The sequence below is a fragment of the Scomber scombrus genome, chromosome 7, assembly GCF_963691925.1.
Source record: "Scomber scombrus chromosome 7, fScoSco1.1, whole genome shotgun sequence".
In the NCBI taxonomy this organism is placed as follows: Eukaryota; Metazoa; Chordata; class Actinopteri; order Scombriformes; family Scombridae; genus Scomber; species Scomber scombrus.
Genome location: NC_084976.1, coordinates 5530437 through 5548563, shown reverse-complemented (window position 1 = coordinate 5548563; position 18127 = coordinate 5530437). Strand labels below are relative to the sequence as shown.

Below are 18127 nucleotides of genomic sequence, written 5' to 3'. Positions count from 1 at the left end.
TGTTTTTTTTTAAGTTCAAACAATTATAAAACGGAGGCTTTGGCCGCCGCATCTCCCAGAGCCAGATTTTTGTCGAGCAGCATACTGTAGTTTCCCAGATGGACCACATTAACTGACTCTTTTCACGATTTTTCTTTTCATTTTCCAGCCTTTATCATTTTTGCATCTTTGTTTTCAGGCCAGGGCTTTTCCAAACCATAAAGCAGCTGACAACTGTATTCATGTTTTCTTTTTGTGTTCATCTTTGCTGTAGTTTTATTTTTTTAAGTTAGGTGCTTCACAGGCGTTCCTCGATATAGCCCAGCCATGTCACACTCAGTGCTTCTCCTCCAGTTGATCTTTCTGGTTGGAAAGTGTTCCAGCTGACCCAGCGCTTTAGGAATGTCAACACACATAAATATTACTGTCACCTGGATGTTAGCTCTCCCCCACTGTATGTCATGTGGCATCAGCGGAGCAAAAATATTCTCACATTGTTATTCCTCTAATCCTGTCCAAAAGCACGGACGGAGGGAGAGACACTGGGGGCCTGGGAAGAGAGAACGAAAAAAAAGCGTAGGATATTGTCTCGCTCTCCTTTTGAGGAACACGCCGCTAAAACCCTAAAGGAGTAAACCCACCCACAACCATTACAGGGCGGAGGGAGCTTGTTAAAATGGCCCCACTCGGCGCCCTGAGCTTTGGAGTGCGCTGTGTTTAAAGTACAGTTGACAGTCACTCTGAAGCACTCAGCATCCATTTGCGAGCTCCGAGGTCGCGACCTTCCATTGCTTCTTTGTTGTGGTTCAGTTGAAGTGCATAGCAGGTTGCCTTTGTTATTGAAACAAAGTTGAATGTATTAAATGACTGCCTTTGATGCCCCTCTTTTTTTTTTTTTTTTTTGCTTTGTGACCGCTGTTATGGCGTACAAAGAGCGGTGACTTCATATTATAAATGTCTTCCCCCCTCTGTTTTCCACAAGAAAATGAGAGAATGAATTGCGGTCTTCGTGGCATTTGGTTAAGTATTATTGTTATTATTTTTGATTAAGATGAGGTATTGCTGCATTGAGGTTTTTCTTCCATCAAGCACAAAAGCACAGAGGCCTGCTATCAGCTTTATGGTTCTGGTAAACAATAGCAGGGTAGCGCAACAGGGGCCTAACCTGTAAACTCTGATGTAGTCAAGATACAGAAGTTAATTTCCATGCAGGAGTCCTGCGAGCAAGTAGCTCAGCTGAATGGCTCTGTCAGGAAGATTTAAGAATATGACTTCCCATGTTTTTCAATGGGAATTCTGCTGGAGTTGTAGGAGAACATGGGAAAACTGCGATAAACATAAAGCAATTCCTCAGTGAGAAATGATGAAAAGAATCTAAGCTGACCTCACCTGACTACTGAGACTACTGCTCCTGCTTCCTGCTGCTTACATTTAGGCGCAAAGGTGCTACTAATATTCATTTCCTAAATGAATGGCAGAGGTTCCGTTTTTTCCAGCTTTTGCTCCACATCTGTAAAAATAAAACATTCTCTAAAGATGTCAAGTTGCTTTCACTTAAAACTAATGTTCGAGTTTTTATAGCTCTGCTTTGACCCCCAACAATTAGTACTGATGTCACCCACCCAACATTTCCATTCATCAGTACAGTCTTGCTTGGACTATTTGACCAACAGTCATTTGAGGATTCCCTGCTGTCCCAACCAGGTCATGTTTTAGTGTAATGTATGTTTTTTCTCATACAGTTTATTCATATGTCTTACACCATGCTATCAGGCCAAACCGGGGCAACCTTAGAAGCCTTTCTTGTATGAAATGACAGGATTCAGACTTCAAACAAAGATATATCCGGCTGTTAAATAGGCCTTTTGAAAGGAATAATAGTCACCTTTGTTACTTGGACTGAATTTATTATACTCTTTCCTGTCGACTACCACGGTCTTCCCTGCCATCTTAAAACATCCAGATTTTCATGTTCCCTGATCTCTGAACCTGAATTGCAACCTACTTTTGATTCATCTGGAAACAATCAGCCGCATATGTGGTATTCAGATGTAAAAGTTATGTTGTCATATTCGACTAGCCGGCCAACACTGTAAACGGGTGGCATTTGGATGATGTGACATTTGCTTCCGCTTATTAGCCTTATTTCTAGCCAAGCTGTTCTGAGTTACACTGACAGAAATAGGGGTCAGAAGTCGTACAGATGCGCTCTGATATGATTGGCACTTTGGAGACTCATGGTTTCACACTTTGGGGATTATCCTCCATTTTCCAGAATGTTCTGCCTAGAGACTCTGAGGGGATGACCTCATGATTGGCCGATGGGGGTTGGTGGGGGAGGGGGGTTGTGTGTGTGTGTGTGTGTGTGTGTGTGTGTGTGTGTGTGTGTGTGTGTGTGTGTGTGTGTGTGTGTGTGTGTGTGTGTGTGTGTATTCGCACGTTCGTGATCGTGATCAACTAAGTCCAGAGAAAGATTGCATTGGGATCTGGAAACAGCGCTTCAGTGCAGCTATTATATAATATAATAGAAAGTAATGGTTGGAAAAGGGGATTTCAGCTGGGACCAGGCCTGTAGCTACAGTGCATGTTTGTATTCTGAATTTATTGCCCTCCGTCAATGAATAAATTGGCGAAAGGTTAAAGCATACAGACTACAGAGCCATAGGTTTTCTGTGTATACCTGTTCTCTTTTTCTGTGAGTAAGCACAATGGGGATATAACTAAGCCCAGAAACAAGGGAAGAAGCCAGTCCTGTGCTTTAAAGCTATAGACATCAAACCCTGGGAAAGGAACTGACTTCATGTGTGTTTATGTGTACATGTTTGTGAAAGTACTGATTGCATGCATTGATTTAAACTACGGTATATGAACAACTGTGCGCTGCAGTGTATTTTTTCATTGTCTCTTTTCCTCTACGTCCCCGATTGTGTTCCCCATTATCCCTTATTCCACTTGTAAGCACATCTAAATATAGACCAAGAATTTGCTTAGGGGGCACTCTCTTAGTAGTGGTGGTTAAAGAGAAGACGGGGTATTTGCTGTAATTGTAAATGCATGTGTACAGCCTAAGCTTGGGAAGAGAGACAGTAAAGCGTAAAGAGTATCTGGCAGTTTCTCCTGGCTCTTGCTCTTTCCCAGCTGCTGTGCAGCTTATTTGTCCCTTCCAACATGGGGCGCTACTTGGAGTGGACGTTTTGCCTTTGCCGAATGCCTTTTCAAATACCTCCTTACCTCAATACAAGTTTCACCCGCTTAACACAACACACATGGAGACAGGTCCAGGCCCTTTTCTGCCTTCTCTCCCCTCCCCATTGCTTGGAAAATCTTACATTTCTACAGAAAAGGAGTGCACACATCCTGTCCTCATTAGGCCAGGGAAAGGAGAAGGGATCTGGCAGGGCCAATCCTATGGAAGCCCTACACATGAGCCTGGCCGAACAGAACAGGCAGGCGGGCAGGCACGCCGCCGCGTTTTATATGGCTCTTGTTCTTATCCTTTGATGACACTGTTTAGAATAGGAAATATCTAATAAGTCAAGTATTCTGTCTAATGTGCTGCCAGTGGGTTTAGTATTTGCCTGGAGGTCTTGAAACACTATCTCCGCCACAGCAATAATATACATTTAAAATTCTCATAGAGTGGGGGGAGCGATGTAGAAAGAGCGAGGGGGCAGCTGAGAGTACATGCTGTAATAGCAACCATGTGCAGGTCGGAGCAGGCGAGGGTGGGATAGGATGGGACACACCTTGGGTCTGTTGAAAACTCTCTTTTGTCTATGTGTCTGTATTTTTCAATTTATCATAATCATGTTTCAAGAGACAGCAGTAGCTAATTGAAACTGACACTATACCCATTAACATGGATGAGGAACATGGGGGGGGGGGGGGGGCTGCAATAATGGAGTTACAGCATTGGACGTGTTATTGGACATAATGATGATGAATAGGCCCAAGTCTCTTTATGATGCACCTGACAAGCCTGTGGGTACAAGAGTGGTGAATCAACATGACGCAGTGGATGAATAAACTGGAACAGCTTTCCATTTTTACATTTGCCCTCTCTGCCATCTCTTTTGCCATACTTCTACTTCTGTTGGCCAGTCAGTCTCAGCTCTAGTATTTGAGTGAGAAGGAAATGCTTTTGTGGTTTTAAAGTGTTTTTTCTCAGCATCTACAAAACATTTTCCGTGCACTTGGGAAAATTTTTGAAAACGAAATGCTTCTGTTTATTCCAGCTTTTTTTACCCACACGTGTCAGTTCTACATAAACATGTCCAGTAATTTATTATTTGGTAGGTAGCATTTAGTTTTATATGTTTGTCTCGTTCCTGTCCCATGGGAGCCAGTGGCGGCTTCTTTATAGTCATGAAGATGGCATGCTTTGGTAGCAGAATAAGGATGCCTGTTTTCATTGTCGCTTGAAACCCAGCAACCTACTCACATTGATTTATATCATGTGTCACTGCAAGCTTTTTATTGCCACAACGGCTGGAACTCTCCCGACATCCGTTAGTCGGAGCCAAGCATAAAATCTCTGTTGCTTTATACACAATACCACAGTCGCTGCACGAAACAATTCGATTTACCGGGGTGAGGCCCTTTTTTTTAAAGCCATTTCCAATATTGTAAGAAGTGCAAAATGATTTTAAGACCACAGAAAAAGTCCCAGAGCATGCCTTTAATGTCTCTGCGGCTATACGATTCTCTCCCGCTTTGGTCAATTTGTCCATGGTTTCAATCAAGCAAGTTATTTGGTTTATGTCCTCTTGTAAAGTCTTTGCACAAAAAACCCCTCTCATCCATTTGTATCTGATGCTCTCTGAATGCTAACAAACCATCTTGGTTTGGTTTGAGATAAAGCATTCTTTGATGCAAATTGAATTCTCATGTTGGTCACATTTATCAATATGTTACTTATGTTTAGAGGTGTTTGTGTAGTTACACAGTTAGCAATCTCATTTGACTTTTTAAGGTAGCCCTTAAAAGTCAAATTACATTACCTGGAGATCAGGTTTTCTATCTCTACCTTTTGGAGGGGAAAAGTCATTATTTTATTATTATAGTCTGCAGTACAAAAGTCAGCTACCGCACCAACAGAGTACTGTTTAGTATTTACAATAGGTACAAATCACATTTTTTTTAACCAGAAACAGAAACTTTGCTCTGGTTATTATCCTCAGTTATCTGCTACTGTAAGCTCTTTTTCTCATTCTTTCTTTCTTTCTTTCTTCTTCACTGTGGTTGTTCTTGGAAACCACTCTTTGCTCATGTTGCATGAAACTTTTGCTCTGCCTCTACAGGTGCAAGCAAGGCCCTTTGTTTCCAGAGCAGCCACTTTCTCTCCTCACTCACAGCCTCCTCTCATTGATGTTAACATGTTTCATGAGTATGATCACACCCTGACCTTTCCTTTTTTCTATTTACAGGTGCGTCGACATGAGCAAAAGCGTGGGGCTCGAGACTCGGCGGCAGGCATCGACTCCTCATCTCGTCACAGTGGGACGCACACTGGGACTGGGCAGGACAGTGGCTTTGGCAGCGACAGCGCTCGCATCCGCATTGTCCAAATAGAGCAGCAGAGCGGGACCAGCCACCACTGCATTGCAAGGCCCTCACACAAGTCCACCATCACCAAGAACCTCAGCTTTATCCCTTTTGACATCTTTCTTACTGCTAGTAGGCTGTCAGTCATGACCTACGCTTGCTCCAGTCCTCCAAAGACCCTTCCCTCATCGTCAGACACCCCCAGTACACCAGAGAAGACGGAGACTGGGGATAAGGTAAACAAAAGGCCTGTGACATGGAAGCTCTCACATGAGTCACATCTTGGATCTGTCAGTTGTCCATGTGTGTATAATTATTCACCCCATACACAATAACAGGATGTGTCATTTATTAGAGTATTGCAGTGGTATACATGTGCAAAGCACTAATATTATACTGTTTTGAAATCAACTCAATAATTTGGAATTACATTATGTTGTTGATGAGAGTAAATTCCAAATGTCCAAAACAATCATTTAACATGTATTTGTACAGTAACTCATTATGTCAATCTGTCACTGTCTATCCAGCCTATACTATAAACTTTATATATATAAATAGGATGAATAAATAGAAAAGCTATTCTTTACACATAGTCAGAGGTAATGTTATCCAAGCAGTTACAAATCTGAAAGACTTTCTACTATATCCCACACAAAATACAGAAACAAATAAATACTGCAGCACTCGCACTAGTTCAGAACTGTGAGGTTTACATTCCTGGTAATAAGAATGTCTTTTTGACCACATCTTAACTCTGTGGCCATTTTATTTGGTACAGCTTGTTATTGTGAACAGCCAGTCCCTCCAAACAGTGGCTGCAACTCTTTACATGCAATGCATGTCAAGCATAAGGATATGGTCGATGATGCCAGGATGGTCCCAAACTGCAGGAGTGTTTCCAGCATGTTATTGAATCAGTGCCTCAAATGATTCCATTAAATTTTGTGTAAAGCGAGATTCTGCACAGTACTAAATAATCCCTCTACACCTGCTTTAGGTGGGAAAGAGTGCCCTCAACCAGCCTGAGATCCTGTCCGAGTCTCCTCCACCGTCGACTTCCCCGACTCCAGACCCCGCTCCAGCTGCTCAGAGTTCCCTCGCTGGCCTGACTGCTGAGGACATCCTCAACAGCAACACCTCCCAGCCTGCTTCCCCGCTGCCGAGAGGCAGCCTGCTCTCCCTGGACGGCCTGCCCACCCCCAGCCGCTCCTCAGCACGCCAAGCGTTGGGTGTGACTGTGGTGAGGCAGCCTGGGAGAAGAGGGGCTGGAGACCAGGTGCTGGAGCCCCTGCTCTACCTCCAGGTGATGCAACCTTCTGCTCTGCTCAGCTGCCACCACCGGAAGCAGAGGATGGAGCTGTCTGTCTTTGACGTGTCCTTAAGAGGAGTAGCTTCTGACTACAAGTGCCTAGGTAAGAGAGATTAGGCAAAGTGAATGGCAATGTTTGGTTGAGAAAGAGGATGGATTGTAGTAAAAGTAAACGGCTAAATTTAGATCTCCTGATCAAGATAAGATTAGACCTTAATTATGGTACAGGAAAAGTAACTTCACTACCAACCCATTATACCAACGTATCAAGACTAAAAGCATTTAGTTTGTCCTGTTCTCTTCTTTTCCCCATGCCCTTTTTCTCTTCTCTCTGTCTTTGTTAATCACTTCATCTGTCTTATTCTGCCCAGACCCAGGAAAGACTTTGCCAGAGTCTCTGGATTACAATGTGTTTTGGCTGCAGACGGTAGCAGGCGAGGTGGACAGTAAAACAGGCATCCCTCCCCCTCTGCTCTGCCTACAGATCAAAGATTTCCTCAATGGACCAGGTGGGGATCATGCACACACACACACAGACACACACACAAACACACACTTTTCGACACATGCAACTTCTGTGCACTCACGCTAACGTTCTCGTTCACTGTTTTAAAGCATCCGTTTCACATTTAATTCCATTCCAGGGAAAATGTTCGCCTCTTTGAAGCAGTAAGAAGTGCACCCACACATACACACATACCAGAGGCAAACACAAAGGTCTTCCTTTCTGCTCTTTGTGCAAATGATGAGCAATCTAAATGATGTCGTGGATGTTTTCTGCAGGAAGCGGAAGCCACTCATATCAGTCACTTTGAACTGCAGCCCACAAGCTCCTGTGGATTTGAGTGTGTGTGTAACTTCAGGCTTTTGTGGATTTTCTTTTCACAGGATTTGGTTGTATATTTTTAGACTGATATCATATCCATATGAGTAGCTTAAAGCTAAGGTTGATGACCTAAGGGTGTGGCTGACATGTTATCCAAATAGAAGCGCTGTGCATAAAAGTGTGAGTGGGCTTTTGAGTGTTTGAGTGTGTGCAGCCTTTTTATCCCTATGAGGGTTTCATGGAGAGTATGTGTAGGCGCAGGACATCCTTCAGAGTTCAGCTCCCTGTACCAACAGGCCAGATGCTGCAGATGCAGACACATACAGACATCCAACTACGGACATACTCTGACATATAGTGTGTCTTTTTTTTCCACCTGCATACAATCATGAGCACACACTGTGCATGTGTACAAAATAAAGCTGAACTGTAGGTGTTATTGATGATAGTTTGAGAGAGATTGTAGCCCCCACCCCTTCCCACACTCCCCCTCTAGCCCACACGCATCCCTTCCTGCTGTCAGCAAAAAGCCCTCAGCTTCTCAGTCCACCTGGAATCACACACAACAGCACACAATGCAGCTCTCTGTACACCACAATACAGCCACACAACACAACACCAGTGTCCAAGTACCCCTCTGCTCATTCCAGATGACGCCAGCAGTCAAATCACAGTGAGCATGACCTTTCCATGAGGCATGAATTACATCAGGTTTTTAGTCAGGTTTTGAGCTTATATGGTAAATTTGATTCCTCTGATGGGGATCCACTGTACACAGGAGAGGCCAGTGGATGCAGTGACTGGAGAGTCTTTTAACGTAATGAGCATGTATTGACCCTTTGTCTCCCTTTGGAGGGGAGCAAGACAGAAGAACAGCAGTAGATGTACTGTAGTATCTTATCCAAAAATTAATTTTTCAACAGGATGTTTCACTAAGCAGGGTTACTGCCTGCCATATGTCTCAAGACAGTTTATTTTATGCTGTATGTACCTCTGACTCTAGTTTGCAGTTGAAGAGCAGACGTTCGCATTGTGCAATTACAGTCAGGTGTTTTCCCTTGAACTAGTCAAGAGCAGAGCTATCCTTGTCTCTGTAGGATAGCTTCATTCATAATCATTCACATTCATTCTCCTCACATACACATACATACAAACAACACAATCCCAAATGAGTCAGACAGGATCCAGGCTCAGTGTGAGGTTGCCCCCAAGGTCAGACTATGCTGGAAATATCTGGAATTGACCACACATGCTACCGGTTCCCCTTCACCCACACAGTTCCACACACAACCACACACACACGCGTACACTCATATGTTTTACTGTGTTTGGTTAGATTACTCCGATGGAGAATATCATCCTCTGCAGGGATGGAGGAGCAGAGGAAGAAGTTACAAATATCCGGCGATCTGTGCACTGATGCTGCCTTTTGTTAAATATACAAGATGCAAGATGCCTGTGCTCAGTTGTCAGTTGTTTGGAATACCCAAATATGGATATAAAACAAATAAGAGTGCAGCCAAGATGAGAGAATGAATGAGGATAGGATTCAAAAGAAACTGTGCGCATCCAACATTTTATTTATGTATCCCCTGTTGTTTTCACAGATGTTTTATTTGCATGTGCAACTCCTTATAACTGTCTGTCGCTGTGTGTGTGTGCTGTGATGTGTATGTATCATGTCTGGCGGCTCTACTTTGATTTGACAACGCTTCACATTTGATTTATTTCAACGAGGCGCAAACGGAGAGCAGACCACCGTGAGGCCACATCGTGCCGTGTGTTTACAGCAATATGCTCGCAATTTCGGCAGCATTTATTCCGCAGGACCAATCAAAGCTGCCCTCCCAAGGATGCCGAGTGGGAAACACTTGTAACATGTGTACTGTAAACTGGATGGTGTTTCCATGCTGACCCTCACTCAGCAGCCGCTCATCACATACACACAGGCGCAGGCATAAACATAGCTAATGCAGATACATACAGGAGTTCAAGGCTTGACCAGCCAACACATACATGAAAAAAGCAGGGTTGGAAGCATTTGTTTTCTTGGAGTTCAGTGATTGACCAGCGCGCACACACACACACACTGCAACACACTCAGACATACACTTTCCCTCCCTCTCTCCCTCCCTCCCTCACTTCCTCCCTCCCTCTCTCATCTTTCCTACACAGTTTCAGTCTTGGAGAGGGTCAGTGAGCGAGTCCAGAGATGTAACTGCTACCACTTGGAGACGAGAGATCGGCCCTCCCTCCATAGAGAGGCAGCAGGTGATAGATTAGCTAGAACAAATTGGAACCATTACTCTCCCGTGTCCCTGGTTCCCGTCAAGCTATGCCTTCTTAGAAATGTTGTCAGTTACTGTATACAAGCCTGTGCCCCTCCGAACCATCCAGAACCACTCTAATTCGAATCAGATGGCATCAGAGGCTCATGTCAGTGGCCTTACTAGGTATGAGGCTTTTTTCTGTGACAGTGGGATTCTACAGATACCCCTCAAACATTATTGGTCGCGCAAAAACACAGCCGTGCACACATATACCCTTCACTTGCAAGCTCTGTGTAATTGGACACATTGCCACCTGCGTCTGACACAGGCTTTCTGCTGTCAAGAGTCAAGCGTAAAAGTCAGCCAGAGAATCAAAGGTGGGGTGAGAATGAAAACAATGTTTTGTGGTGATTGCACACACACACACACACACATATACCCAACACCAGGTTCAAAGTGGGGACGGCGTCATGCATGACCTTGCCAAAAAAGGCACGGTAACCTGGGTAATAAGCATATTTGATCTCCCTCCACCACTTTGCAGAGGTGTGTGTGTCTGTGTGTGTCTGTGTGTGTGTGTGTGTGTGTGTGTGTGCCTTTGTCAGACCTTGATCTCCCACTTTCTCCGGTGCTAATAGAGGCTGACACTTGAGAAGGGCCAGTCTATGATTCCCCCCAGCCTGTTCACATTAAGGCCTGTTCTTTAAAGGCATGTGAACACCAACACCACCTCTCAACCTCCAGGCTCGATGCCCGCTCTTTGCACAGGCCTTCCACTGACAGTCTTCACCTTAAAATAGCTGTTAGTCTTACGGCTGAAGCTCAGGTGTTCCCAATAAAAACACTTGTGTGTGTGTGTGTGCGCGTGCATGAATGCCACTGCTGGAAAAGCCCTCTTTTGGCTCCCTGTGCTTTGCGATGAAAGTGCCACCACCTTTCTTTAAATTATTGATATTTCCTTCCTTCTTTTTAAAAGAAACAAACCCTCCAGCCTGTTTTGGCTCTACAGAAGGTTAACAGGTACATTTGAAAGTGGTGTTAAATAAAATTGTCAAAGTGAAGATGTAGATAAAATGGTTGTGGTTTTCCAGGTACTTTCTCACTTCTTCATTTTCATGAGGTGTGGCGGTGAAAAGGGGCTCAAAGTCTTTATCGCAGTGCTGCGTTACATCTTAATCCACGAATATAGGAATTTGCAGCTCAGTATGTAAAACTTATAAGTCTGTCATGGCTTGTAAATAGTTACGTTTTCTTTTTTAAATTCTTTTCCTGTTGTGAGGTTTTAGTTTCCTCTTTTTATGCGTCCTTCGCCTGAATAGTGAAACCACATGGAACATCACTGTAAAGGCTGTCTCATACATACTCGCATATCAGCTCTAGAGAAACAACCGAACTCAGCAAAATGACACGGATGTACTCAACATGGGGCCATATAATGCTGCGATGTGATTTTATTAGAATTCTGTGAAAGATTCATCTTTTGACATTACTCCACTGCTGTAAAACTGAGCTGTATCAGTTGCTGGAAAAGCCAGGAGGAAGCATTATGATTTTAGAACTAATAAATTAGCTTTACTTCATGACTTTTTTGAGAGGTGGGGTTTTATTTTTTTATTTATTCTTTTGCATTTATTATAAATTGGGATAGTTTTAGGCAGCAGCAGGCATACATCCTTTTTGATGGAAATTATAGTATCCTTGCAAGCACACAGTGGAGTTAACAAGCAATTAACTGGAACATGTTGCTATGTTATTGTCCGTTGTGCTTCTGCAGTATAAAAGCAAATGGTTCATTCCCTGCCCAGTAATACATCCATGTGGATGCAGAAAGCTGCATGTGGTAGGTCTAATAAAAGAGATAACTCCCACAATCATGACAAGGTTCTGACTTATTGTATCTGTCTTTCTGAAAATCTCTATTACCAATTACCATTATATAGATTTGAATCTGTTTGAACCCACTTCTGTTTTTTGAGACAATACTGTAGTCACTGTCTACTGAAAAACAATAAATGTGTTATCACGTGCTGCTAAAAGTGCAGGGAGATTTTTCTCATGATGACACAAGTAAAAGTTAATTTGAGTTATACTGTAGCATGCTCTTTCCATTGCTTTACTCACTCAGGGGCAGGTGAGTTTCTCAGAGGTTATCCAGTTCATAAATCAGAACTGGCTAGGTGTGGGGGTAGGATGCTTCTTCAGGGCAGGGGGCAAAAAAGGACCTGAGGAAGGGGGGACAATCGTTAAACAGGACCAGCTCTCACTGCGTGGAGAGTCAGGCAAGGCTCAGGCTTCAGCAATGGCCCTGACTGGGTGATGAGAGACAGCTTCACGTGATTACAGCTGGGGTGGGGTTGATTAGGCTGACGGGTGAAGGAAAAGTAAAAGACAGAAAGGATTAAAGAGGAGAGAAGAAACAGAAAGATGGGCTACATGAAACCGAGGGAGGAAATAAAAAAAATGGTGAAATAACAGGGGAGGGGAGCAGAGGAACCTGGATTGAACAGCTGCATGCAGGCTATTTATTCCACCGCTGGAAAGTTTCCTGGTGATAAGTCAAGTGGAAATGATAAGCTACATTGCACAGCAAATTCCACCTATCTTTCCTCCAGTTCCTCTCTCCAGCCATCCTTCCATTTGACCATGTGCCTCACTTCCACTGGATTAAATGAAAAAGAATCCTGAGGGCGTGTGTGTGTGTGTCTGTGTGTGTACACATATGCATATATGCATGCACATTTGCCTGTCTTGGCAGCACTCCCACTCATGTCATCTAGTGCTCCTACCTGGGAAGGAGACAGACGGGAGGCCTAAAACCCTTAAAAGCCTCTAAACACTGGTGCCTTGATGAGACCATGAAAAACAGCTGTGCTTGTTTTCAGCCGCTTCCCTCTCCCATCATCATGACCAAGTGGAAAAATGGGATAATGGAAGTGGTGTAAAACGGCATTGAGTTAATTCATGTGTCTCTGTAAATTCCAGTCAAGTGTTTGAAGGCTGCAGTGCACCAGAGAGCGAGAAAGAGGTTGAACGGGAGAGAGATGAGGAGGCTTGGATTTATGTGGCTGGCATGAAGGAAAGATTCTCTTCTGCTATTCCGCAGTGTCACGTTAGGATGTTAGAGCGAGAGAGCCAGTCATTTTGTGTGTGCATATGTGCACATATAAGAGACTGATACTGGACACAGCTGTCCTTTAACACGTCCTCGCATGCAAAGCTGAGTGATTAGAAGAAGAAGAGAAGAGTTCAACATTTGATTTATGAGACGTGGTACCATGCAGTATCCCGTGGGTTAGATAGCAGCAGATCTTTCTCAGTAGGACACTGATGAAGCCTGCCTTTTCTTAAAACCCCCAAATGGATAATGTTCAGTTTATGGTGGATTTTCAAATGACAAGAGTAGGTTTTAAAGAGCAAGGACCCTGGCCAACCCTGGATTTATTTCATTTGTGTCCTGGGTTAACATATTTTAAGAGGTCCTGCTTTAGCACTTTAGTAATACTAAACAGTCTGTCACTATATCGCCAATCTTAAAAAAAAAAAAAAAAATTAAATAAAATGTCAATGTCCCATTTGCAAATACAAAAACATAAAAGTTGGATCACCTGGAGAGCCCCAAAGACATCCAGGGAGTGTTTGCATGCATGTTTAACCTCAAAATGTACTACTCTGTCGTGAGGTAACATTGGTTTTCCCCAGTAATAAATGTATTTTTTATTACCTGCCCGAAAGCATTGCTCCCTTTATTTCCTGTCCTGTTTTCTTTATCACTCACTACTTCATAAATACAAGACAGGATGAACATTATATATACTCCCCTATTCTTAGAGACAGCTCAGGAACTGTCCACATAGGGAGTACTTTGTATAATTTTGCTGACAGACCCGTTTTGAAAACAATGGTAATGTTATTTTTTAATGTAATTTTGTCTCTTTTCATCGCCCTTTGTAGTCTCTCATCTTTGCTTTCCCTAATTTTTGTCTCCACAGCTGAGCTGAACGTAGAGCTATCACGCCCCCTGAAAATCAACCCCACACTGGCAAAGCTGGAGCAGGCCAAAGCCTACCTGAAGAAAGTCCTACCAAACGACACGTGGAACACCTCTAGCAAACCACCATCTGCTTATTCCACCCCTCATTCATCCCCTATGAAGACGCAGCCCAAGGTCTTTCCCTCTCGTTCATACCCCCACCATCAGACCCTGTGTCTAGGCAAAACTAGCGGCATCGAGACCGCGGCACTGTCCTTCCACAAGGTCTCTGTCCACACTGCCCAGATTGTAGTAGTCATGGAGACGGAGGCGCATCCAATGAGGCCCAGCGTGACAGCGTCAGTGTCAGCTATGACTGGAAGTCTGAACATGAAGTCGGGGCCGAGGATAGAGGGTGAGTACAAACAAACATTTTTGAGAAGATGAAACTAAAGAATGTGACATGGAGGTTATGTGGGCAGAGACTGATTTATAGTCCAAGGAGCACAATGAGTAATGGTCATTGTTCTTCAGTAGCACACTTTCCACAGTTTGCTGAATGAATTGTGTTTGACTGAACTCTACAGTGGCATATGCCGGCGCTATGGTTCACAGCACCAAAGATAGCACATAAATGAACATTTACTTGGCAGCTGTTACCTAATCAGCCAAATATTAACCCTCCTGTTGCCCTCAGGTCAATTTTGACCTGGGAGGACAACAGGCGTTAATCACTCACCACTACCACAATATGAGGTATAATTTCATTGAAATGAGGCCTATTATAATTTGCAAAAATATATGCAAAACTTATCTTAAGTTTGAATGAAGTTGGCTTAATAGGTCTAACACAGAATTCTGTGATATTTATACCTTATGCTTTATAAACAGTCAAACCAAACTGGGTCATTTTTTACCAGGGAGGACACAAGTTGCACTCCTGGAAGACAACAGGATTGTTTAATATTAATATATCATATAGTTCTTCAGATCCTGAGAGACTGTGTGTTCATCTTCAGGTTTAAACCAGAAACACAAAACCACAATAGTTAATTAAAGTAATAAAATATACCACCAACAAAAAGAAAAAGATTTAGTTGTGTTCCCTGAGCAGTCATCTCTGTTAGTCATCAGGTAAGTTCACTTAGAAACCAGAGGCTGTTATTGACCCGTGTTGTATCCCTCTAAAATAACAAGGGCCTGGCCTTAAATGACTCATTGTTACATGTTTTTTCTAAAGTGAAAAGTTAAAATATCAAACCAGTGATGTGATCCACTTTATTCTGCTGTATTTCAAGGTATTGCCACTTGTTTTAAGGAAATTCTTGAAACAGGTGGAGCTACATTTGAAACAACTGTAATGACCTCAGCCCATTTGGCAGATTTTATCATCTTTTAAAGAAACCACAGTTTTAAGACTTAGTAACACACAACACTAAATGTAGATGCTTTTTTGTGGTGTGTCATTTGTCTAGTAACCAACTTCGCTGTGTGAGCCAACAGGAACGGATCCAAGCCCCTTTGAAAATAAATTACAGTTACACAGAGCTTCAAATATCCAATACAAAAATGCAATGGGTACAGGTTGTTCTATTTTATGTCAGTATATAGACAAACAAACTGAAGATCTGTAATCATTTCATCTCATGTTTATATTTATTATTCATTCAGATTGATATGTATGAAATTATGAATTTATCAGTATCCCACTATGTAGCACTAAGTCAAATTTTCCAGCTTCCACCCTTGTTTGTTGAAGAATATGTGATGCGTTTTTGGAAGATTTGACACGCTGTCATTTACTCACACAAAGGTTGGGAACCAAATACCAGTATTGCTTTCAGTCTGATTTGGAATACACTAGATGTTTCTTTACACATGCTAGCAAAGCCACCATCTGCCAGAAACAAGCTTTGTCAGTAAACTGTAAAGTGAGATGTTTGTGTTAGTCTTGGATCTAAAGTTATTGTGAAACTTTGAGAGTGTGTATCTGATTGCAGGGGTATTTGTGTATTAGTTCCTGAGAGACAAAGATATTTTCATGCGTTTATGTATGATTGTGTGTGCGAGCGAGATGTTTGTTTTCATGTCAGGACCAAACCCTGCCCTCATCAACACTGACTATTATCCAGGAGGCATCACAATGTTTCCATTATGACAATCAGAACTGCTAATGCTAATGTAAATTATAAAGCGTCCAATTTCTTAGTGCCGTTGGGTGTGAGCCTGCGCGCTGTAACAGATGATCAAGGATCTGTTGGTTTGCATTTCAGTATTTGTAATTTTTGCAGCGTGTCATCCAATTGGAAAGCAGATGGAACAGAAAGATAAAAAAGAGCGAGGGACTGACCTGCCACATGCAGTAGATAAGAAGGAATACTCACGAGTAGACAGTTTGTACCTCAGTGCCGCTGAGCAACACATTCCCTAATGACTGATGTTGCTGAGGGACAAGGACAGAGCTGGAACGCGGCTCCCTAAGTGCTTGCATCTGTTTTACAGATGTTGTTATATAGGGTTACTTCAGATAAAATGATTGTCGAAAATTTTAATTAAAACCTCAAACAATTTACACTTTGTTTACTCAAATCTGCATAACTGCATGGTGACACAATACTCTGCGCTGCTGCCCTGCACTGATTTTCACCAGCTTTTCAGCTTTCATCCATCTTTGATGTGTTGACTTCGATAAACACTGTTGAAACTGCGTATGCAATGCAATGGAAAAAGAAATGGACTTAGAGACAATTGTGCTAATATGAAAGCTAATCCCCTCCCACTCAGTTTGCTTTCAAATGACTTTACTATTTATAGTGATTGTACTTCCTTTACACATAGTAATACTTCTCACCAGAGATTTGTTAATAGTAGTTCTTTGTTTATAGTAAACACAGGAAACAGAGATTAGTGTGCAGTGAACTGCCTTTTCATAGACATGGTTTTCCCCACAATTACCAGCACCTTGAAACAAAGCCACTGCTGCTCTCAGACATTACGGTTTGACTGGACACAAATAAAAATGTTGGGATGTAGACCAGCGGTGTTTATTGACGTCGATTGGATCAGTCATCCTCAGTTTGGCTGCAAACTCTTACTGGTTGTAAGAGCATAACTTCACGTACGTCTGTTCTGATCAAGACAGTATAATAACCGCCATAAAACTAATGCTGTCATCACAAGCTGCAAAAGTTTTCTTCAGCTCCTCATACATCATGTTTGAGAGCTCTCTGAAATACCTGTGAGGTTCGAGACACTCTATGTAGATCTCATTATAGGTCCTGATATTTCATCTGTTTGACTCGTGCTTGAAAGCATGCTGAAAGTTCATGGAGAGAAGACACCTGTACATGTTGCATGTGAAAGACTATGAAGTTTTGTCACCAAATGCCCCAAAAAAGGATCTTTTTTTTGCGTGGGATTTGGTATTTTAAAGCAAATGTCAAAATCTTCCCTCCTGAATAGTGTTTGTCTTGGCCCAGTTGTTTTCTTTTTTTGTTTCTTGATAACTTTAGCACACTTATAGATCATTGTCACAACCAGCACAGCTATTTTCCCCAAGGGCTTCTTCACATAGTGTTTCCAGATTTGTTGCCATTGAAAGGAGACAAACTGTCTCCAATTACGCAGACTGATCGTTGGTGACAATAGATGTATCTGCCGACTTTTAGCCTTAGCTGCCCTGCCTCCATCACTCACCACTCCGGCCTCTCCGGTCCACTCCATACCTCCGAAAAAGGATACCTTGGAATTTTACAAAGATAAAGGTTCGGATTCTCGTCCTGTAACGCTGAGCGTTTGAGCTGCCACAATAAGTCAGCGAGAATGACCCCCCTGGGAGAGGCTGTACATGAGAGATGTAAGACAGGAGAATGTAGTATTACTACTGCTACAGTATGTACCACTACTGTTGCTGCTGTTGTTGCTCCGCTGGTCCTCAGTGGAAGACAAAGATTGATGGACCACAGCAGACCCGAGAATGATACCAGTGTGCAAGGAAAAACATGAAGAGAAGGAGGAGGAAGAGGGAAGGAAAATGTAAGAGTTGCGAAAGAAGGGAAGCAGGAGTGTGATGCAGAGAGTGAAAGAAAAAAAGAGGAAAATTAATGATATTGAGTGAGAGTAATGTGAGTCGAGAAGGAGAAGTTAGATCATATATGTAACATGAAACATGAAGAAAAAAATGTAAGTGAGCAGAAAGAACATCAGAAAATGTGTTCATTTGTGTA

The 18127-nt window shown here is 42.7% G+C and overlaps 1 protein-coding gene across 3 annotated transcripts in view; it reads left to right on the top strand.

Moving 5' to 3' along the window:
* Positions 1–18127, top strand: part of LOC133984086 (intermembrane lipid transfer protein VPS13B-like) — a 325432-nt gene that overhangs the window by 229525 nt on the left and 77780 nt on the right. For all 3 annotated transcript variants that reach the window (XM_062423340.1, XM_062423339.1, XM_062423341.1), the window contains exons 35-38: positions 5406–5759; positions 6524–6938; positions 7207–7344; positions 13921–14316. In XM_062423340.1, the coding sequence (XP_062279324.1) occupies positions 5406–5759; positions 6524–6938; positions 7207–7344; positions 13921–14316 (1303 nt within the window). The remainder of the gene's footprint in view (positions 1–5405; positions 5760–6523; positions 6939–7206; positions 7345–13920; positions 14317–18127) is intronic.